Raw genomic sequence first — 23,241 nt, 5'->3', positions numbered from 1 at the left:
TTGAGCGGCCTGTTTCTTCCTTTGTTTGCTTAAAAATCTTAACCGTTCCAGTACTTAGCTGCTGTATGTTCCAGAGGAAGTTCTTTTCTTTTTGAATTTCCTTTCTGCCTGATCACAGTGCTCTCTACTGACACCACTGTTCATTTTAGAAACTGTCCAAAGCAGGATAGGTTTCCTATGGGGATTTGCTCCTACTCTGAAGAGTTCCTAAAATGTACAGAGGTGTCAACAGAGAGCACTGTAGTCAGGCAGAAAGGAAATTCAAAATATAAAGAACTTCCTCTGTAACATACAGCAGCTGATAAGTACTGGAAGGGTTAAGATTTTTAAATAGAAGTAATTTACAAATCTGTTTAACTTTCCGGCACCAGTTGATTTAAAAAAAAAAAAAAAAAAAAAAAAAAAAATGTTTTCCAGGGGGGAGTATCCCTTTAACCCCTTAAGGACGCAGGACGTAAATGTACGTTCTGGTGAGGTGGTACTTAACGCACCAGGACGTACATTTACGTCCTAAGCATAACCGCGAGCATCGGAGCGATGCCCGGATCATGCGCGGCAGGTCCCGGCTGTTGATCGCAGCCAGGGACCCGCCGGCAATGGCCGACGCCCGCGATCTCGCGGGCGTCCGCCATTAACCCCTCAGGTGCCGGTATCAATACAGATCCCGGCATCTGCGGCAGTTCGCGATTTAAATGAACGATCGGATCGCCCGCAGCGCTGCTTCCTCCGTGCGGCTCCCGGCGTCTCCTGCTCTGGTCTGTGATCGAGCAGACCAGAGCAGAAGATCGCCGATAACACTGATCTGTTCTATGTCCTATACATAGAACAGATCAGTATTAGCAATCATGGTATTGCTATGAATAGTCCCCTATGGGGACTATTCAAGTGTAAAAAAAAATGTAAAAAAAATGTAAAAGTAAAAGTAAAAAAAAAGTGAAAAATCCCCTCCCCCAATAAAAAAGTAAAACGTCCGTTTTTTCCTATTTTACCCCCAAAAAGAAAAAAAAACATTTTTTATAGACATATTTGGTATCGCCGCGTGCGTAAATGTCCGAACTATTAAAATAAAATGTTAATGATCCCGTACGGTGAACGGCGTGAACGAAAAAAAAAAAAAAAAAAAGTCCAAAATTCCTACTTTAATACATTTTATTAAAAAAAAATTATAAAAAATGTATTAAAAGTTTTTTATATGCAAATGTGGTATCAAAAAAAGTACAGATCATGGCGCAAAAAATGAGCCCCCATACCGCCACTTATACGGAAAAATAAAAAAGTTAGAGGTCATCAAAATAAAGGGATTATAAACGTACTAATTTGGTTAAAAAGTTTGTGATTTTTTTTAAGCGCAACAATAATATAAATATATAGAATAATGGGTATCATTTTAATCGTATTGACCCTCAGAATAAATAACACGCGTCATTTTTACCATAAATTGTATGGCGTGAAAACAAAACCTTCCAAAATTAGCAAAATTGCGTTTTTCGTTTTAATTTCCCCACAAAAATAGTGTTTTTTGGTTGCGCCATACATTTTATGATATAATGAGTGATGTCATTACAAAGGACAACTGGTCGCGCAAAAAACAAGCCCTCATACTAGTCTGTGGATGAAAATATAAAAGTTATGATTTTTAGAAGGCGAGGAGGAAAAAATGAAAACGTAAAAATTTAATTGTCTGAGTCCTTAAGGCCAAAATGGGCTGAGTCCTTAAGGGGTTAATAAGATCATTGGCCAGAGTCAGAAGATAGAGTATCCATAAAGTGCCAATTAGAGGTAAATAGAGATGTGTAGGAGCCAGAAGAGATATAAGAAATAAGAAGCCACTCAAAGTGTCAGTACCCAGTTCAAGTCTACTGCCCTGGTCAGCACACCAGACTGGATTGTCTAGTCAGACCCATACAGTTCAGCTGGTAGCCAGGCTCTCTCTCTATATATCTATATCTATATCTATATCTATATCTATATCTATATACATACATATACACACACACACACACACACACACACATATATTAATTTGGGGAAACTCCTGCTTACAAATTTGGGGTGGTGCTTTTTGCCTAAAGCTCACCTAGGATTCCAGACAGGTTTTTTTTCCTGGCGTTTTTTCTTTTTTTAAGAAAACAGCCACTGCAGTTTTTTTTTTAGCAAGAGCCAGATGTGTATTTAACAGGAAGGAGACTCATGAATCCTTCCTTAATATTTTCCATTCCTTTTTATTACACTTTTGGCTCAAAAACTGCTGTGGCAGTTTAAAAATAAATAAAAAAATTTATATAGAAAAAACCTGTATGGAAACTTAGTTGTAGGGTCGTTTCATACATCTTCCCCCAAAAGACATAGATGCCTTCTTTCGGAAACAGAATCCAGATTAGAAAATAGAATATACAGTAAAAAGTATACTGAACCATTTCCCCTTCTGGTGTACCCTAAGGGGTCATTCATGTGATACAGCTGAGGCGTTCACATGCTTGTTACTTGACAGAATTCACACGATCCTATTCCTATTCATGTCAGCAGTTAAGCAGAATCCCAAGAGACAAAATCCCACAACATTCCATTAGGAAATCCATGTGAGCAACAGTGTGCTAAAGGCAGCAAAGTATTGGAGTAGTTTAGTCATATGAAGAAAGTATTTCAGAATTTTTGGTGGTTTACCATACATACTATAATGTTTGGTATTGCTGCCTTTTAGTTTGAAATTACTGTATATTACAAAGTGTCATAACTGCAGCACTCTCTCTTTTTGCCTCAAATGTAATCGTATGTTCACACAGTATATTCTGTCGCAGAAATATTTGTGTAATTTTTCCAAAAAACATAGCGAAAATCGGCAACTTTCACACAACCATATTTTGCATCTGTGTTACATTAAAGGGGTACTCCGGTGCTTACACATCTTATCCCCTATCAAAAGGATAGGGGATAAGATGCCTGGTCGAGGGAGTCCCGATAGCTATCTCGCCCCCTCCCGTAAGCTTGCATTGAGGGGCGGAGTGTGACGTCACACGGGGGCGGAGGCGTGACGTCACACGCCGCCGGCCCTGCGGTCGACCGTAATCAGACCCGGAGCGAACACGTTCCAGGGACTGATTACAAACAGGGTGCCCCGTACATGATCCCGGGCGTCCCCAGCTGCGGGACTCCAGCGATCAGGCATCTTATCCCCTATTCTTTGGATAGAGGATAAGATGTGTAAGCACCGGAGCACCCCTTTAATAGATTGTAATATGGAGCTAGTGGTAATCTATGGGGCTATTTCCATGGGTATACAAAATATGTGCATATATACTGTCTGCTTGAAGATCAGATATATTGGGCCTCATTTACTAATGTGGGGTTTTTACTAGTGGGAAAAGTTGTTTCAGACATGCAGGATTCCTCTCTATTTACTATTGGGAAAAGTCGGGAACATTTTCTGACCAGCTTTTTCTAGGTGGATATTTCCAGCCATTTATCTACAAAATTCGTCTTCACAGTGCAATGTCAGGTTTGTCAGATTTTCCAGGCGCACACGTCTCAGACACACTGCGCCAAAAAGTGGTTGGTTTCAGCTTACCGTATATACTCGAGTATAAGCCGACCTGAATAGAAGCCGAGGCCCCTAATTTCACCCCAAAAACCCAGGAAAAGTTATTGACTCGACTATAAGCCTAGGGTGGGAAATACATCATCCCCCATGTCATCATCCAGAGCCCCATCATCAACCCCCCCTTCATCATCACCACTTGTCAATCCCTTCATCAGTGGAAGGTTTCAAAACTACAACTCTCAGCATGCCATCGGCTGTCCGGGCATGCTGGGAGTTGTAGTTTTGAAACCTCTGGAGGTGCGCAGGTTGAAGACCACTGTAGCCTTCGTCATCATTCAGACACCCCCTTTAGTTTTCTACTCCCCTCCGTGGGAAAGAAGGGTGAGCTGGTCCGGGCCATCTATGCTGCAGGGACCATCCGGTGGGGAGGGTTAGTCATTGCGGGCTGTCCATTTTCACCCAGGAGGGCCCTCTTCTCCGCGCTCCAGGCCCGGCCCCGGACTAGTGACGTTGCCTTGACGACGATGCACAGGGATGTTCATGCGTGACCCTGTGCATCATCGTCAAGGCAACGTCACTAGTCCGGGGCCGGGGTTGGGCCCGGAGCGCGGAGAAGAGGGCCCCCCGGATTAAAATGGACAGCCCGGAATGACTAACCCTCCCCACCGGACGGTCCCTGTAGCATAGATGGCCCAGACAATCTCACCCTTCCTTCCCACCGAGGGGAGGGGAGTAGAAAACTAAAGGGGGTGTCTGGATGATGACGAAGGCCGCAGTGATCTTCAACCTGCGGACCTCCAGAGGTTTCAAAACTACAACTCCCAGCATGCCCTGACAGCCGATGGCATGCTGAGAGTTGTAGTTTTGCCAAGTTCAATCGAGTATAAGCTGAGGGGGGCATTTTCAGTACAAAAAATCGTGCTGAAAAATTCGGCTTATACTCGAGTATATACGGTAGTAAATGAGGCCCATTATGTTTAATTACTATCACTTGCATTGAGCTGTGAAAAAATTATATTTGCAAACTGCCTTACACTACAGCAAAAAAGTACATGCAAGTTCATACCTACAGTGTACTGTGATTCCAGACATACATGGTGAGGATCTGCCCTAGGCATGCTACAGATTTCACTATTTGCAAAGCAGATTGGTTGTGGCCATATCCAGGGGCATAAAATTACTGCATGTGTGAATCCATTAGAGAATTTTCATATTTTTTTTTTCTTTTTCTTCAAAAGCACACAATATATGTTCCCATCATGTTTGTAGTAAACAAAAAATAAAAAAAAGGAAAAGAGCAGATTCTGCTATATGTGCATGTAAATTTTACATCCCTCACTCAAATATTTAGAAAATATTTCAGTAATAGATCTTCAACTGAAATCTGACCATATGATAAAAGACAAGCATGTTTCCCTCTTCGAGTTTAATGTGGTCAGACTTCAATGGGAACTGATTTTCCACAGTGCAAATTCTGCTCCGGAATTCTGCTGCAGAAAGCTGTGGAGAGCCAGCCGACATTAAAACTCACAGCGGTAAATACACTGCTAGTTCCTGCCATGTGAACAAGCCTTTAGGGAACGTTCACACTAGTGGATCCCCAGTGTGTATTACACTGTGGATCCACAAGTGAAGGAGCGCTATATGCTGCCTGCTCAGAGCAGCAATACGCCGCTAAGAGCAGACACACTGCGATTTGCGATATACCCCCCCTAGCTCATAGAGCAGGGGGAGTGGCCGCGAAAGTGTGCGAGTACACCGCGCACGCACAGCGGCTCGCACATCGCTTCAGTGTGTCTTTTAGCGGCGTATTGCTCCTCCTTGTAGGCACCTATAAAGGTAGCATACAGTGGTTCCTCAGTGGCAGATCCGCAGCATAATACGCAATGGGGATCCGCTCATGTGAGTGAATGTACCCTATGGCTGTGTTTCCACTTGGCAGTTTCTTTTTTCCTTAACTGCCACTGCGGTTTTTCAGCCAAAGCCAATTGATCTATCAAGGAAGAAGTAGAGGTGCTTCCTTTATATTTACCATTCCATTTGAACACACCTCTGACAGTGGCTCAAAAACTGCAGTGGCCATTTAAAATAAATAAATGAAGACTGCCTAGTGGAAATGAAGGCTAAAAGCACAGGTCAAAGACAGTTGCCATCTTTTTTATAATAGAAATCTATTGGATGCACAAACACATCAAACCAAACAGCACTAGTGTTGTAATCCAAAAATAAAAACAACACATAACCGTATTGGGTTTAAAAAATAAATAATCACCACAAGTAACTAATCACTGCATAAATTCATATTCTCCTACAGTTCACCGGTAAACACCTGACTTGTCGACTGAAAATAAGTAAACCCAGAGCTACACATGGCGTGTGAGTCCAGCCTTACTGCACAGTTAATGCCCTATTTGCTCATGGCTTTTGCAATGCATTCACTTCATAAAATATTTTCTTACCACACATGTCCTGAAAGATTACATGTTACTCAAAACAGTTTTTTTAACCAGAGTTTTTTCCCCTACCTTAAATTCCATTTTTGCAATTGTTCCACTGCTTATAAAGCTGTAAACTGGCCAGGTATCTTATCTACCTGACCAAATGTCAGCAAAATAACCCTGGAAAAGAGTCACTACTCCCGCACTACTGCATAGCATTAAATGGAAATTAGCAACTGGGAGCTTGTCTGCTGAACAGGAACCATGAATACAAGTTCCAAGCAAAACCAGGCTCCACCCAGCTCAACAGTTTTCACTTGCAGAATCACTTTTGCTTTCCCCACCCACCCTTTCATCACCTGTGACCACCTAATATAATATTACGGGTTAATATTGTTTTTTTCTGTTTTCCAAAAAAACAGAAAAAAAAACTGTGTGGAAACCTAGACATAGTGGGGGAGATAGTGTAGAGAAAGAGTGGTGCAGTTGCCCATAGCAACCAATCCGAGCGCTTCTTTCATTTTTCACAGGCCTTTTAAAAAATGAAAGAAACAATCTGGTTGGTTGCTATGGGCAACTCAGCAACTTTTCCTTTGGACAAGTTTTGATAAATCTCCCACAGTGTTAATTTTTTCAAAGCAACAAATTCAGGAATATTTTTGCTTTTTGGACATTTTATAGCAGCAACATACAGCTTTTTCATGATGTATTTTTAGTTGTTTTGGGGCTGAAGCAAAGCTTATAGCCTAAAGAAACATCTGTTTCACTTTTTGGGTGTAATTTGAACTATGTATGGGCCATTCTAAAATTTTGTGACACAATATAGCCATGTTTGCCACATAAATGGTCAAAAAAGACCCAGCAATTTAATAGCCCTAACAATTACAGTTGTAAAACTAATTTGTGTGGGAAATAAGGGGCCTTTTACTACTAAGTTCATTAGAAAGTAATATTGTATATAGTGTTGCTCGCGAATATTCGCAATGCGAATTTTATTCGCGAATATCGCATATTCGTGAATTTGCGAATATTCGCGAATATAGCACTATATTCGGAATTACGAATATTCCTTCGTTCACAGTACACATCACAGTGATCATCCCTCTCTGCTTCCACCTGGTGTGGTGTAAGAAGGCTCTAATACTACTGTGTGAGACCGGCGTGCGAATTTTCGCTTACGCACATTTTTGTATATGCTAATTTTCGCATACGCGAATTTTCGCATGTGCGAAAATAAAACGCGAATATTACGAATATGCGAATTTAGTGAATATATGATGAATATTCCTCCATATATTCGCGAAATATCGCAAATTCGAATATGGCCTATGCCGCTCAACACTAATTGTATATGAAAAAATAAATAAAAAGTGGATGCAAAACAGAGGTTTATAGGCCAGTTTGCATCTCAAAAAGCTTAAGGCTGCCATCACACAATGCGTTTTTTTTTTTTGTGAAACAAAAGGAATAGGAAGTATAAAGGGAGGATTTATACCGTTCCTTCCTGCTGGATCCATTTCTAGATTTGGCTCAAAAACTGCAGCAGCAACAGCTTAAAGGGGTACTCCAGGGAATTTTTTTTATTTAAATCAACTGGTGCCAGAAAGTCAAACAAATTTTGTAAATTACCTTTGTTTAAAACTCTTAACTCTTCCAGTACTTATGATTCACAGAATAAATATTGCAGTACCCAATGTCAAATCATAATTCACAGAAGGGTTATAACAATTTAAAACTTAACGTTTAATGTGCAGTATAAAACCACAAGACCCCACTGTCAATACACCAACCGATATTTGTCACAAAACAATGACCCAGAGGCCAAGAAAGCTGGTATAGCAGTCTGAGCCCGTGTCAAGGATTGGCCAGAGTAAAGTGGTCAGGGGATAGGGGTATAGCAGAAACGTCCAGGGAGGGTAGGCATGGTAACCCTGAAAAACCCTGACGGGGAGATGTAGTGCCGCTACCCCTGCTCGCTCAGGGAACTGTCGGGGCACTCGTCCTTGAAAGGACGACCCCTGCCCCAGTCTACCCCTTTGTCAGCCCCTACACTTAAGAAAACAAGTGAACCTGCCCAACGCGTTTCCCCCAAGTCGATGGGTTCGTCAGGGGATAGAAGGCACAGTGTAGTCAATCTTATACAATAAAAATCAAGGCAAAAAAACATATAAAACGATTAGAAGCCACGGCCAATAAAGTGCATCATAATCAATAAAGTGCACAAAACATAATCAATCCATTGCCATTACATTCACCGTTCATAGATAACCCATCATTACACAATATATTGACTGGGAAAGCGATGTGCTAAGAACCCAGGGCAGAGCCCTGCTCCTGGGGATGGACTCACGGATACCACAATGGTGGTCAGCGAGAGGCTGGCATCTGCAGTGGCGGTATGCCCAGCTATGGCGTCTGTTATCTGCTGCCTATGTGTTTATACCCTTACAAAAAAAAATGCCTTATGTAATGGCAGCTCAATGAAAATATAGGGCCTCATTTACAAGAGTTTCGCGTTTTTACTAGTGGGAAAAGTTGTTTCAGACATGCAGGATTCCTCTCTATTTACTATTGGGAAAAGTCGGGAACATTTTCTGACCAGCTTTTTCTAGGTCGATATTTCCAGCCATTTACCCACAGGATTTTCTGTGAATTCCATAGTAAATCGGTCGGATTGTGAAACCACGCCTCTTTTTGGGTTGATCATGCCCCCTTTTGCGACAGACCACGTCCCCTTTTCGGGTTTGTCGGATTTTTCAGGCGCAGGATGTCGCACACTGGCGCAGACATGTCTCAGACATTTCTCAGACAAAATAACCAGACAAAAACTGGTCAGTTTCAGCTTAGTAAATGAAGCCCATAGTCTTTATTTGCTCATATAGATGGTGATGGTGTCTTGGTAAATACTATGCGGTACACAGCTATTCTTTCAATTACATTTAACTTTTTTTTTCTTCCGCTTTTTACAGTCCTCCTAGTGGAATTTGACAGCAGTCAGCAGAATGCTGGTAGAATACACTGCACTGGTACACTACTGTGGTGTATTCTGCATGTTTGCCGCGGGCACAGACAGGTACTCTAATGGCAAGCCTGAGGGACTTTAGAAGATGTCCCAGCTTCCATGGAAAGTTATGAGGTCATTTGAGGCACCCCCGCACCAGTCATGATTTTACCGCATCATGCGAGGGGACTTGTACAAGCAATAGTTAATTTTAGAGATGAGCGAACTTTTGAAAAGTTCAATTCAACCGATTCGACAAATTTTCCTAAAAAAATGTGTTTCTGTCCGAATTTATTATCTGTGAATCACTATTTAAAATGGCTATTTCTGGCCTACAGAGAGCCTCAGTAGGGGTGTAGAGCACTTTGCCTTGTCCTCACACACATAGGGAGTGTGCTATGTTAGTGAAATAATACTGTTATTCAGTATGACATGCAGATTACAGGCATTGCTATTAGAATCACTGCTGCAGAGTATCGATGTGGCAGCAGGGAGACCATATGGTGTCAAAATTGAAGAATATAAATTAATTTAATTTGAATTTATAAAAAAAAAATTGAATTTTTTTTGAATTTTTTGATGAGCATCGAGCTGGAGGTCCTCCTCCAGATGAGATACCACCTGTTCCAGCCCCTGCCCCTCAGCACCCCCGGACTATAAACGTGAGAATGTTTCATTTAATCAGTTATGGTTCATTGTTATCGCTCCAAGCTTTTCCATTGGATTCTTGGCATAATTCCACAGATAATATGACGTAGAGGACCATAGGGCCTCAGTCTTGAAAAGATTTTTTAAATTTAAGATTGATATTAGATTCCCAAGTTTAATGTCCTGGTGTTTATTTTGTACCAATACTGTATGACCACAAAACCCAATCTAACAAGGAGTCACATGGCCGAGAGGTGGCAGCAGCATGAGGAGACCATTATCTGGCAGAATGACACAATCTGGAATTGGCGGTAGCACGATGAGACGATATAGTGGCAATAGCCTGACAAGACAATAGGGCCTCACAATAGAGAAGACTAAAGATATTTTTGAAATTTTAAATGGAAGATTTTAGATATTTTAACATTTTTAAAGTTTAATTTAAGGTGCCAACAGCATAAGGAGACCATGTGGTGGCACAATGACACAGCCTGGAGCTGGTGGCAGCATGAATAGACAAAAGGACTTCACAATCCCTAAGAGTAAAAGATGCACTTTAAAATTAAAATTGAAGATTTTGAAATTGAAATTTAAGATTACACTCCCAAGTTTTAATGTCCCGGGTCCTGGCGTGTGGTTACAAAGGACCAAATCTAACAAGGAGTTACATGTCACATGGGTGGCAGTATCAGTACCCAGTGACGAAGGTGGGTGAAAAAAGGTCTAATGCAGAGGAATGTTTGTAACTGGGGAGCAGCGTCTCAAATCTGTTTTGCACTATCCATATTTGTGAAGTGTATGTGTGGCACCATGGTCAATCTACTCTGATGCATCAGGCATTGGTGGGGGGAAAATCTGGCTGATCCACGCCTGATTCATCTTCACAAAGGTCAGTCTCTCCACATTTTTTGTGGACAGACGAATTCTCCTTGGGGTGACTATGGCCCCCGACGCACTATACACCAACTCTGATGGCACACTACTGGCCAAGCAGGACAGCTTTTCAGTGCAAATTCTGCTAGTTGCTGCCACAAATAAAGTTTGGCTGCACAGAAGTACAGCCGATATTCAAGGTGTGTTGGCATGGGCATGTCAAGGTGTACCACCACCTGCTGGTTCAGGTCCTGCTCCAGGTCTACCTGCTGATGATGAGTTGCTTCACTATGTGGGTGAAGAAAGGTACTCATCAGTGACTGTAGACTCAGGCTGCTGCTGATGGAGCTGGTACTGCTCCTGCAACCCCACCCCTCCCCAGCAGCCATGGCAGTGGAAAATGAGCGCAGGGGGCCACCCTGATTCAGACCTGCGAGAGGATGGACGATGGCACCAATAGGCATCGGCCAACTGACTACGTAGGATGCCTCTGTAGTAGGTCAGTTTGTCCTCCTTGTTAGTGGGTATAAAGAAGGCCCCTATTTTGTGGCGGTAGCGGGGATCCAATAAGGTGGGGAGACAGAAGTCCTCCGGCTTCTGAATGGTGACAATTCGTCTGTCACTACGCAAGCAAGTGAGCATGCATCATGCCATTTGTGCAAGTGACTCGGAGGGACTCCCTGCCTGCATGCTGCCATGGTGTGTTTGGGTCCTCTGTCTTGCCTTCCTCATAACCCTCTAGCTGCTCCTGCTCCTCCTCTACTGTCAGATTACTAGAAAAACTGAACACTTAAGAAATCTAAACTGTACTCCGCTGTGCCCTTCCCCCTCCTCCTCCAGTTCAGCCCCTACAGGGCTCCTGTGGCCGTGAAATGTAGCCGCCACTTCTCCAGTGCCGTGACCAGCCATAGTTTCCAACAAGTGTTGTAAGAAAGGAAGCAGTGGAATGATGTTGTTCATCCTGTAATCCTGGCGACTTACTAATAATGTGTCTTCCTCAAAGGGCCTGAGCAAACGGCAGGTTTCACTTATGAGCTGTCACTATCTGCTTCGATCATCAAGAAATCAGTGATGGCTTTTCTCTGTTTAGTATAGTCGGTCCAACACATGGAGGGTGGAATTCCAACGTGTGGCAATGTCACAAAACAGACTATTTTGGGGGATACCGTTCTGACACTGCAGCTCAAGGAGGGTGTGCTTTGCGTTGTATGAGTGGCTGAAGTACATGCAAAGTTTCCTTCCCATTGTTAGGATGTCTTGCAAATGGGGGGAACACATATCCAGTTTTCGTGGAGTAAGCCATGCTCTGATTTCTTTACAAATTACTTTTAGCAGTTCCACCCCTGTGTGACTCTGTTCGCCAAGGCAAACCATGTGAAGAACAGCATGACACAGTTGTGCCCTGCACACATGGTATGCTGAAGGGGCACTGAAAATTTTCTGGGCAGTGGAGGCTGAGGACACAGTGGAGGATGAGGAGCCAAAGTCGCACAATGTCACAGGACCAACAGCCTGAGAGTGTGAAGGAGGAAGCGGCGTGACCTGTCCAAGTTGGTGTGGCTGTGTAGGAACCACATTTGCCAAGTGAGCCGTACAGGACATGTATTGTCCCTGACCATAATTACAGCTCCAGACGTCAGTGCTGCCGTGCACTTTGGTACACACTGACAGGCACAAAGACTGGCCCACATTCTCTTCCACAATATTGTGCAGGGCTGGTACTGCCTTCTACTCAAAGAAATGATGGCTTGGCACTCTCCACCTCAGCTCGGCACAAGCCTTCAGTTCTTTGAAAGGTGCAGAATCCACCACTTAAAAAAAGAGGGACTGCAGCACCAGCAACTTAGACAGGAGCACATTCAGCTTCTGCGTCGATGGATGAGTGGAAGCGCATACTGTTGTTTCTTGGACATGGCTTTGCCGATGGATTGTTGGCAGAATGACTAACTAAAAGCAGGAGGAGCAGGAGTATCTGGAGCAAAAGAAGGAGGGTATGACACACAGCTCCCTTCGGCTGAAGTGGTAGAGCCTTGGCTGGCTGAAAGAGGGAGCGGCGTGCCACTGGGTGATGCAGCAGGCTGGACCACTACATTGGAGCCACGGTTCTCCCAGGCCACTGTATGGTGGCAAAGCATATGTTGACGCAGGGCCGTGGTGCCAACATCGGGATCCTGGCCACGCTTCACCTTCTGCCGACATATCTTGCATGTGGCTATGTTAACCTCCTCCGGATTCTTGATGAAAATCTGCCACATTGATGAGTAGTTGTTTCTCCCACCATCCGTACTAATTGCCTTCTACTGCTGCCGTCTCCAGGAACCCTTGTTCCACTACCTCCCAGTAAGGTAGGCTGCTGCGAAGCAGGTGGTCTCCTCTTGGCATGTTTGGCTCCAGAATTTCCACTTCTGCCACCATGCTGACTGCCAACCATGCTACCACCTTGCTGGCTCAGCTGCTGCCTCATGGGCAACCTGCAACCCTCTTCTCCTGATGATGATGAAGCCCCTTCTGCAACCGGCTCCCAAGTGTGATTGGCTTCATCACCATTGATTTGTGTCTGCACGTCACTGATGTCCTCCTCAGGTTCCTCAACAGTGTCTGCTTCAGGACCCTGAACGCTGGCTACACCGCCTCCCATGTCACTTTCCTCATTACTACTTGCCCGGTTAGCAGAGAAAGCGACAGACCTCTTCTCCACTTCTTGGCTGGGCAGTAGCTGCTTACTGTCCTCTATTAGATTGTCCTCACTGAATAGTGGCGCTGAACCCACAGCATAAGATACTTCTTTAAGGGAGGGAACAGCATATCTAGACACGACTGCTTGCTGATTCCGGGAGCTCAGGCCTCTCGCTGCGACTCATGCAGCCACTCACCTCTTGTCTGCTGCGACCTCTGTCTGATAAATTTAAGCCTCTGACACTCTTCTGTGCATGTCCTGGCACTTCTCTGCATGACATACTTAGTGTGTATATGAGGCGAGTACATAACGCTTCACTACACTTAAAACAGTATTTGTCTAAAACACCAACTGGTGATTACTTTTGGCTGTCCTTTCACAGTATCTAGGCCCTTGACAGATTAACAGTTACAAAATAGTACAATAATTAGATGTACATATGAGGAATGCACTTATGAGGGCAGAAAAATGCGCTACAGTACGCTTAAAAAAGTATTTGAGTACAACACCAGCTGGTGAGTATTTTTTGCCTGGCCTTTCACAGTATCTAGGCCCTTGACTGATTAACAGTAAAAAAATAGTACATTACTTAGAATTAGGTATGTGGTATGCATTTATGAGGGCATAAAAATGCGCTACAATGCGCTTAAAAAACGTATTGGAGTAAAACACCAGCCGGTGATTACTTTTGCCTCGACTTTCACAGTATCTATGCCCTTGATAGATTATCAGGTACAAAACAGTACACTACTTGGATGCAGGTAGGTGGTGTGCCCTTATGAGGGCAGAAAAATGCGCTACAGTACGCTAAAAAAAACATTTTTTCACAACACCAGCAGTACACAACAGTGCTGGAGTACACAAAAGCTGTGTACTAAAACCCAAAATTGCACTCTGTCAAAGACTATTAGGAATGGACTGCTGGGTATTATACCGTCTACAGACTAGTATAACCAACAGATGATTTGTTGTGGAACAAAGGCACAGGATTGCACTGAAAATAATTCCTGCCTCCACTGCTAAGGTTTATAAAGCAGCTTGTTGAAATGTATGAGGCAACACACAGCTCTCTGCCCCTCTCTGTAATGCAATGCTGTAGAAAGGGACTGGGAGGTTAATGGCTGCAGTAAAAATCCTTTTCAGTGGAAAAAAGCACTGCTCACTGTCCATCAGAACGCTGGTGGGACTAGGAGGTGAAACGCTGCTTGAAAAAGCTTTTCTGCCTAACACACACAGGCTGTCCGTCCTATCTCTCTGCAGTGTAATGAATGAAGCGACTGGTTGCAATATGGCTGCCGATTATATTGGGCTGTGACATCACAGGGGTGATGCTGATGGGCTGTATCCTGGATGTGATTCAGGGTCATCCCGCCTACCTGCCTTCCTGCCTTGCCTTCTCACCTTCAAAGAGTTCCTTACCCCATGTCCTCACATTGGGATTTGCCATTTTAGGTGCCCTGGAGCCTAAATGGAGTTTAATGAAGTGATTCGCACGATAGAATGCGATATTCGCATTATTTGCAAATTGAATTTTTCATGTAATTCGGAACGAATTCAGATTCGTCAGCTTCGATTCGCTCATTTCTAGTTAATTTTCTTATACACGACATTGCAACACTATTGTACCAATCATTGGTGCACTTGCCCTTTAAATCTTAGAGAGCTGGCGCGCGCGCGCCCTAAGGAGCGGAGCCGCGCGCACAAGGACATGACAGCCGGGGGCCGGGACAGGTAAGTGACTTGGGATGCGATTCGCGAGCGGGCGCGTCCCGCTATGCGAATCGCATCCCCGCCGGCAATGTCAGTGCAGCGCTCCCGGTCAGGGGGTCTGACCGGGGCACTGTAGAGAGAGGAACGCCGCGAGCGCTCCGGGGAGGAGCAGGGACCCGGAGCGCTCTGCGTAACAACCCCTTTAAAGTGATAGTACTCTGTAAGTATAAAGTACAGGATCCCCTGATAAAAATATTAGTTTTTAATGCTGGATGACTTAGTAGAGAACAGAGTAAAAAAAAATATAAATATATATATATATATATATATATATATATATATACAGCTCGACAAAGGGTGAACAGTTAAATGGGGGCCTAAAGATACATGTAATGTATAAGCTTGAAACTTTCAAACATACACAGCAAATGCAAAGTGAATACAACTTCACTCTTATATTACTAGATAAGAGAAAGAAAAAAGCAAAGGGCTCCCTGTTTGTTCTGCTCTCCAGAGGCTCAGTGCTCAAACTAAACTGAAGCTTCTCTTGTAATTGTGTGAGAAGCAGGAAGAAAGGTCATAGTAGAGCAGATGTTAAAGGGGTTATAAAGCAATTAAAAAACAGAGCCATTTTCAGTCACATATGGTCAGGGAAGGAGTGCACACTATTCTCGCCCACTCCCCTATCTCTGCCTACTTACGTACCTGCCCTAGGCGATGGGTCCGTAACCATGGTGAATGTCCCTCCCTAGAGGGATTCAAATGTCAAAATAATAAAATACAATAATACAGGCACAGGTCAAGGTACAGTAGGGAGCAGACAGACTAACAGAAGCAAAACTAACACACACACAAGAAGTCAATGTCCACTATCCGAATCTTAACCACAAAAGGACCCAGGGCGTACAGGTACGCCTTCGGTCCCTGGTACTTAAGGACCCAGGGCGTACCTGTACGATATCGATCAGCAGGCACCCTACGCAAATGCCCAGGGGGGTCATCAGACCCCCAATGTCGGCGATTGGCGCAAATCGCAAGTGAATTCACACTTGCGATTTGTGCCGATTCCGGGTCATTATGGGTCTATGGTGACCCGGTGACCCGGAATATGAGGGGGATCGTGGTTGTCCAAGACACCTATGATCCCCCTGAAGGGATAGGAGTGAGGTAGCAGGGGTGCCAACCCTCCTATCCCTGCTATTGGTCGTCAAAAGCGAGACCAATAGCAGATCTGGGGGTGGGGGGATTAACTTTCGTTTTCCCCATTCTGCCCACCCACAAAAGGCGGGGCAGGATGGGGAAAGACGGAGTACCGGGCGCCAAAGTCCACTTACCCATCGGCGACGGCTGCGGGCTGCAATCGCGACAGGGATCGGCAGAAGAAGAGGACGGCGATTCGACTCCCTGGATCCCAAGGAGGCTGGTGAGTTGCCTAGCAACATCTGGAGGGCTACAGTCTGAGACCATATACAGTAGTCTCTATACTGTAGCCCTCCAGATGTTGCAAAAATACAAATCCCAGCATGGCCAGACAGCTGGAGGGTCACAGTTTGTAGATCACTGTGCAGGGATCCAACTGTGGCCCTCTAGATCTTGCAAAACTACAACTCCTAGCATGCCCACACAGCAGTTTGCTGTCTGGGCATGTTGGAATTTGTAGTTTTGCAACATCTGGAGCTCAACAGTTTAGAGATCACTATTCAGTGGTCTCTATCTAACTGTTGCTCTCCAGATGTTGCAAAACTACAACTCCCAGCATGCCCAAACAGCTGCTTCGGCATGCTGAGAGTATTAGTTGAGCAACTCTAGCTGTTGCATAACTACATCTCCCATCATGCCCTTCGGTGATCAGTACATGCTGGGGGTTGAAGTTTTGCAACAGCTGGAGGCACACTTGTTGGAAAATACTGAGTTAGATAACTGAAGTAAAAAAAAATCAACAAAAAGTAGTAATATTTCTTGTGCTGATCGGAGGGGAACTCCATAAAATCTAGCTTTTAATGTTTATAGTTAAAAGCCACCAGAGTAATCAGAAAGGAGTGCTCAAAACTATATCCAACACCAAATAATAAATCAAAGGATTACCACATGTCAATGTGGATTTATCAAGAATGATCCCATTCTAATGCTCGTAGTGTAGACCCAACGCGTTTCTACCACATTTGTGTGGTGTCATCAGGGGACTAAAGAAGATACTGGTATGAGGCTATTTGTTCTAAGCCTACCATGCACTAGAAGTAATACAATTAGAAAAAAGTTTAGAAACTGAGAACCACGATTACTCATGGAAGGGGTACACCCGATACATAGTGTGCCCCATGCAAACTTTCAGGACACGGACTCCTAAGCAACAGGGTTAGTTGTCATCAGTGGATCTGTAAAGAGAACGTACACAGAATGGATGGTTTCAATAAACATTCCTCAAAAGTGCTAATAGATTCCACTTATAAAATCACTCACATAGCCCTGAAGAGTCCAAAGGTACCTAGAGGGAAATAGAATATAACTTCCATAAATGTACTGCTTATGTGTACCTGAAAGGAAAAGGGTGCAAAACGCACCAGCAGATGTACTCACTGTTAGGATGTACTTGCTTCCGGCAAATAAGGTCTCAGTGCTGCGCTCCTACCCGCAGTGGCGGGGAGCCGTCTAGTAATCACGGCTGCTGAGCGCACACTGAGACCATGCCGGCGTCTGACGTAATATCCGCTGCCAACCGGAAGCCGCGTCTTAGCGCCCAGCCCTCTAGACGCGAACAGAGGGCGGCGCTAGGTGAGACAAAACAGCGTCCTTAGTAACCGCAGCGATATAATAATAATCTGACAATATGCCTGATAGACATTCCTCACTTATTGGTTGGGTTGATCCTTGCAGGTCATGCTCTTATTCCTCATTTATTGGTTGGGTTGATCCTTGCAGGTCATGCGCTTTCTCTAGTCATTATCATTTTCTAATCATTCACTATATAAATAACTACCATTCCATCTGGTATTACTATGACCGATTATTTTTCTAGAGATATGGACCAAGAGTCTTTATCCCCTATTGTACTTATTCACACTAGCGATTATCATTTTATACGCATGATATGTTATATGTGTGTGGGGGTTAGTATTCATCTATATTTATATATACATATACTCTAGAATAGCATAGAGACATTTGGGTGCTCCAGATCATAGTCCATTTCTTCCACCTAAATGGGGGTTTCTTTGTGAGGAGAGTCATAATTCATGGGTTTTTACTGCTTAGTTAGCTCGCGGGACCTTGCATCCTTTTAAAGGTCATGGATGCGCTGCAGTTCTCCCCTTCCTCTCCTAGCTAGGCACACAAACCCCCTAATTTTGTCTGTGACATAATTCTTATACGCTTTGGTCTCTAATGTTTTGTCCTCTGGTAGGAACTAACTTACCTCGCTCCGAGTATATATATATATAGTGACACATTGGGGTTCCCTCTGTCTATCAGGCATATTGTCAGATTATTATTATATCGCTGCGGTTACTAAGGACGCTGTTTTGTCTCACCTAGCGCCGCCCTCTGTTCGCGTCTAGAGGGCTGGGCGCTAAGACGCGGCTTCCGGTTGGCAGCGGATATTACGTCAGACGCCGGCATGGTCTCAGTGTGCGCTCAGCAGCCGTGATTACTAGACGGCTCCCCGCCACTGCGGGTAGGAGCGCAGCACTGAGACCTTATTTGCCGGAAGCAAGTACATCCTAACAGTGAGTACATCTGCTGGTGCGTTTTGCACCCTTTTCCTTTCAGGTACACATAAGCAGTACATTTATGGAAGTTATATTCTATTTCCCTCTAGGTACCTTTGGACTCTTCAGGGCTATGTGAGTGATTTTATAAGTGGAATCTATTAGCACTTTTGAGGAATGTTTATTGAAACCATCCATTCTGTGTACGTTCTCTTTACAGATCCACTGATGACAACTAACCCTGTTGCTTAGGAGTCCGTGTCCTGAAAGTTTGCATGGGGCACACTATGTATCGGGTGTACCCCTTCCATGAGTAATCGTGGTTCTCAGTTTCTAAACTTTTTTCTAATTGTATTACTTCTAGTGCATGGTAGGCTTAGAACAAATAGCCTCATACCAGTATCTTCTTTAGTCCCCTGATGACACCACACAAATGTGGTAGAAACGCGTTGGGTCTACACTACGAGCATTAGAATGGGATCATTCTTGATAAATCCACATTGACATGTGGTAATCCTTTGATTTATTATTTGGTGTTGGATATAGTTTTGAGCACTCCTTTCTGATTACTCTGGTGGCTTTTAACTATAAACATTAAAAGCTAGATTTTATGGAGTTCCCCTCCGATCAGCACAAGAAATATTACTACTTTTTGATAATTTTTTTTTACTTTAATTATCCGGGAATATATTGGTCATATGCAGACCGTACTATTATCATAGGCATATTTTTTCCTACTAAGCTGTTATGGCAAGTCTGGTCACAGAGGTACCCAATTTGGCTGAGTGGCTCACAGAGGCCAAAGAAGTATTCTCTGAGCGAACATTTACACAACCTAAGTACACTCCATCATTGAAAATAGCCCTGAGAGATCTGGTTGTATGCTATAAACAGTATGCCCTCTCTTTCTGGGAGATTCAAGCATTTGAGAACTATCTGAGACATAAAATTGTCCCTAGAGGCCTCCGTATTCCAGTATTACCAGCAGCTAGGCTGAGGACCCCATTGGTCCTAAAGAAGTGGGAATCGGAGGCTACGTCCACCTCTCTGAGATTTATTGAAATTCTCCTGGAGGAAGAGAAGGCCAACTTAACTTTAGCTGAATCTAAATTGAAAGAACAGAGAGAGATCGTCCTGAAATTTAAGGACGACCCTGATTTCAGCACAAAAGAGACACATACTAAGACTGTCTTAGAGAGATTCCAATATCAACTTAAAGAGCGTAAACACACCCAGTTCATTAGGGATTTGCAGGAATTCCGTGAAAATAAGGCTTACACTGTACTATCTAGGAGTTCTAATTATCGGGACACAGATACAGAAATATCATCATCAGACACTGAACCCGGGGAGGGTGATAAAACAGGGTCTCGAGGCAAACGTGGACGAGGCAACTACTACCCAAGACGAGGTAGAGGTTCAGGTAGAGGTAGAGGAGAGAATAATAATAGAAAGCCCTATCCAGGTACAGAATGGTCTGGCGAAAATCCCTCTGGGCCCTCTCCCTCGGGCTCATCCTTTATTCCGCCTTTTTTAGGGGGGGATTCTCGGGAAACCTCCAGGGACCCCTACCCTCAGCGAGTCAGGGAACCCCGAAAATAAACTACAATGATGAGGGTTCATTACAAGTGATTAACCTATCTAAATTCACTCTTACTCCTGCACAGATGGGGGTCCTTGGCCGTGGTCTGTCATTTGTCCCAACTGTGGGATTTGACCGTTTTACGTGGACCAAGGACCTCCATCTGTTCATACGCAAATTGAAATGGCATAAATTCCATAAAATTCGAGAGAGAAAGGAATGCCAAGAACTAGGAATTGGTATTCAAGAACTCCCAGTGGTACGTGACCTAGCATCTCTGCTTGACGATAACCCCAACATTCGAGGTGAGGGACCATTTACTACTTGCAAACTATCTAACAAGGCCTTCCCCCCGATTGGAGAGACGTCTTGTATAGATGTATTTCTAGAACTTGTCTGTAAAGATATGGAGATGATGGAGGTACCCACCCTATCTGCATCTAGGATGAATTTTTCTCGTGTAGAAAAACAAGCCATCCAGCAATTACAAAAAAATGAACATCTGATAATAAAAACTGCAGACAAGGGTGGCAACATCGTAGTACTGGATCGTTTCCAGTACATTAATATGTGTAATAGATTATTGAACGATAGATCTACTTATGAGATAATGACTTTAGATCCTACGAATATTTATAAACAGGAATTAAAGACTATTGTGACACAAGCTAGATCCAGGAGACTGATTAGTGACCAGGAATTAGATTTTTTACTAACAAAAAATCCCACCATTCCGACCTTCTATGCCCTGCCAAAAGTCCACAAGGGTGTTACGCCCCTTAAAGGACGACCTATAGTGGCAGGGATAGGAGGTCTCACACAGAATGCTGGGATTTACATTGACCGGATACTAAGAGATTTTGTAGAAGCTCTTCCTTCCTACACTCGAGATACAACCGACCTCCTCAAAAAACTAGAGGGGATATTTGTAGATAGGAACACCATCTTAACCAGTATCGATGTGGAAGCGTTGTACTCTTCAATACCCCATGAAATAGGAATGAAGGCTGTAGCCTACTTCTTAGCATTTCGAGGTAACCAGTATAAGGCACATAATGATTTCATTCTCGAACTGCTGCAGTTCACACTTACCCACAATTATTTTTTATTTAATGGGAAATTCTTCCACCAGCTCAGAGGGACCGCTATGGGGAGCCCTTGTGCCCCCAGCTATGCGAATCTCACTCTGGGCTGGTGGGAGGCTACCCAAGTTTTTTATGATTTCAGAGAACAGTTTACTGAGCGTGCCCTATTGTGGGCACGCTATATTGACGATATTTTTATTCTCTGGCAGGGGAACACGCAGCAGTTTGAGCAATTTTTGGAGTCACTAAATGTGAACAATATTGGTTTAACTTTTACTTATGAATATCATGAACAGTCCCTCTCTTTCCTGGATATAGCCATACATAAGAATTTTGACGGTAGCATTCGTACCACAGTACATCGTAAAGCCACTGCTACCAATTCTCTCCTGAGGTGGGAGAGCTGTCACCCGGTCCCCCTTAAAAGGGGGATACCGCGGGGACAGTACCTCCGCCTCAGGAGGAATTGTTCTGACAAACATGATTTCATTCGAGAAGCGCATGACCTGAGGAAGAGATTTACCAATAGAGGTTATCCTCAATACACCTTACGATCAGCATATCAACATGCCTTGAGGACCCCCAGAGACACACTTCTAGTACCTAAGAAAAGCCCGGATACTATTCCATCTATGCGTGTCATCGCCACCTTTGACCAAGGTGCCACCCATATGCGGGATGTCCTGAAAAAATATTGGGGCATCCTACAAATGGATGTTGACATCAAGGACGTTATTCCTGATTACCCCCAGGTCACATATAGAAGAGGTCGTAACCTGGGGGATATGATCACTAATAGCCATCTTTCCCCAGTGACATCGGATCGGATGACTTGGCTGGATAGAACCCATAAACCAATGGGTAACTACCCTTGTGGTCATTGCAAAGCATGCCCTCATATTCTCAGGAATAAATCCTTTCGAAGTGCAAGCACAGGTAGAGAGTTCAGGATCCGTAATTTTATTAACTGTACCACACGAGGCATCATCTACATGGCCATTTGTCCCTGCCTTAAAAAGTACATAGGAAAAACCTTTAGAGAATTTAAGAAACGGATCCTTGAACACCTTGGAGATGTGAGGCATGACCGAGATACTCCCTTAGCTAGACATATGAACTGTTTTCACAGGAATGACTCCAACAATTTAAAGTTCTTTGGGATTGAAAAAGTGGAACCTTCACCCAGAGGGGGAAATTTCGACCAACGGTTATTACAGAAAGAGTGTCGCTGGATCTATGAACTAGGTACTAGTGGCCCGGAGGGGCTAAATGAACAACTAAATTATGCGTGCTTTCTGTGACCTGCTCTCACCTCTATGGTGATTCCTAGGCAGTTAGTGGAGACCCTAGTGGGCCTATCAGTCAGTATCACCATATAGTTAGGGCTCTATGAGGCCAAGTAGGAGGTACGTGAGCGGGGCCGCCCTTATTAGGGCGTCCACCCTGCCTAGGGATTAGGGCATTCTAGCTAGATCAGGGATAGATTAGGCACCCTAGGCCCCTGTCTATCCCCTGTCACTCTCCCCTAGTTTTTGCCCTGGTGTATGTTGCAGGTCACAAAAGGCCCCCGCATGTTATCCCCCCCTTGGGATTTTCCAAGCCGCTCCAGCTTTCGAGCCTCTAACCATCTGGTTTTTGAATTTCCTAATTTACCTATTTAGGATATTTAATTAGGGTCCACATAGTTGGATTATTCTCCATATGCACTATTTACCCTGACCTCTTATTCCTCACTTATTGGTTGGGTTGATCCTTGCAGGTCATGCTCTTATTCCTCATTTATTGGTTGGGTTGATCCTTGCAGGTCATGCGCTTTCTCTAGTCATTATCATTTTCTAATCATTCACTATATAAATAACTACCATTCCATCTGGTATTACTATGACCGATTATTTTTCTAGAGATATGGACCAAGAGTCTTTATCCCCTATTGTACTTATTCACACTAGCGATTATCATTTTATACGCATGATATGTTATATGTG

The 23,241-nt window shown here is 43.8% G+C and overlaps 1 protein-coding gene across 5 annotated transcripts in view; it reads right to left on the bottom strand.

Moving 5' to 3' along the window:
- OCA2 (OCA2 melanosomal transmembrane protein) overlaps nucleotides 1-23,241 on the bottom strand; it is a 429,791-nt gene that overhangs the window by 283,346 nt on the left and 123,204 nt on the right. The window contains exon 1 of one of the 5 annotated variants that reach the window (XM_056555886.1): nucleotides 6,064-6,187. The exons of 2 other annotated variants lie outside the window; for them this stretch is intronic. In XM_056555886.1, the coding sequence (XP_056411861.1) occupies nucleotides 6,064-6,075 (12 nt within the window). In that variant the 5' untranslated portion in view covers nucleotides 6,076-6,187. Of the gene's footprint in view, nucleotides 1-5,810; nucleotides 5,920-6,063; nucleotides 6,188-23,241 lie in introns of those variants that run through there. 2 more of the 5 variants (XM_056555887.1, XM_056555891.1) reach the window with 2 other exon arrangements.

Source organism: Hyla sarda, chromosome 2, assembly GCF_029499605.1.
Source record: "Hyla sarda isolate aHylSar1 chromosome 2, aHylSar1.hap1, whole genome shotgun sequence".
NCBI lineage: Eukaryota > Metazoa > Chordata > Amphibia > Anura > Hylidae > Hyla > Hyla sarda.
Note: the sequence above shows the minus strand (reverse complement) of the source record. Positions and strands in the feature narration are given on the sequence as shown.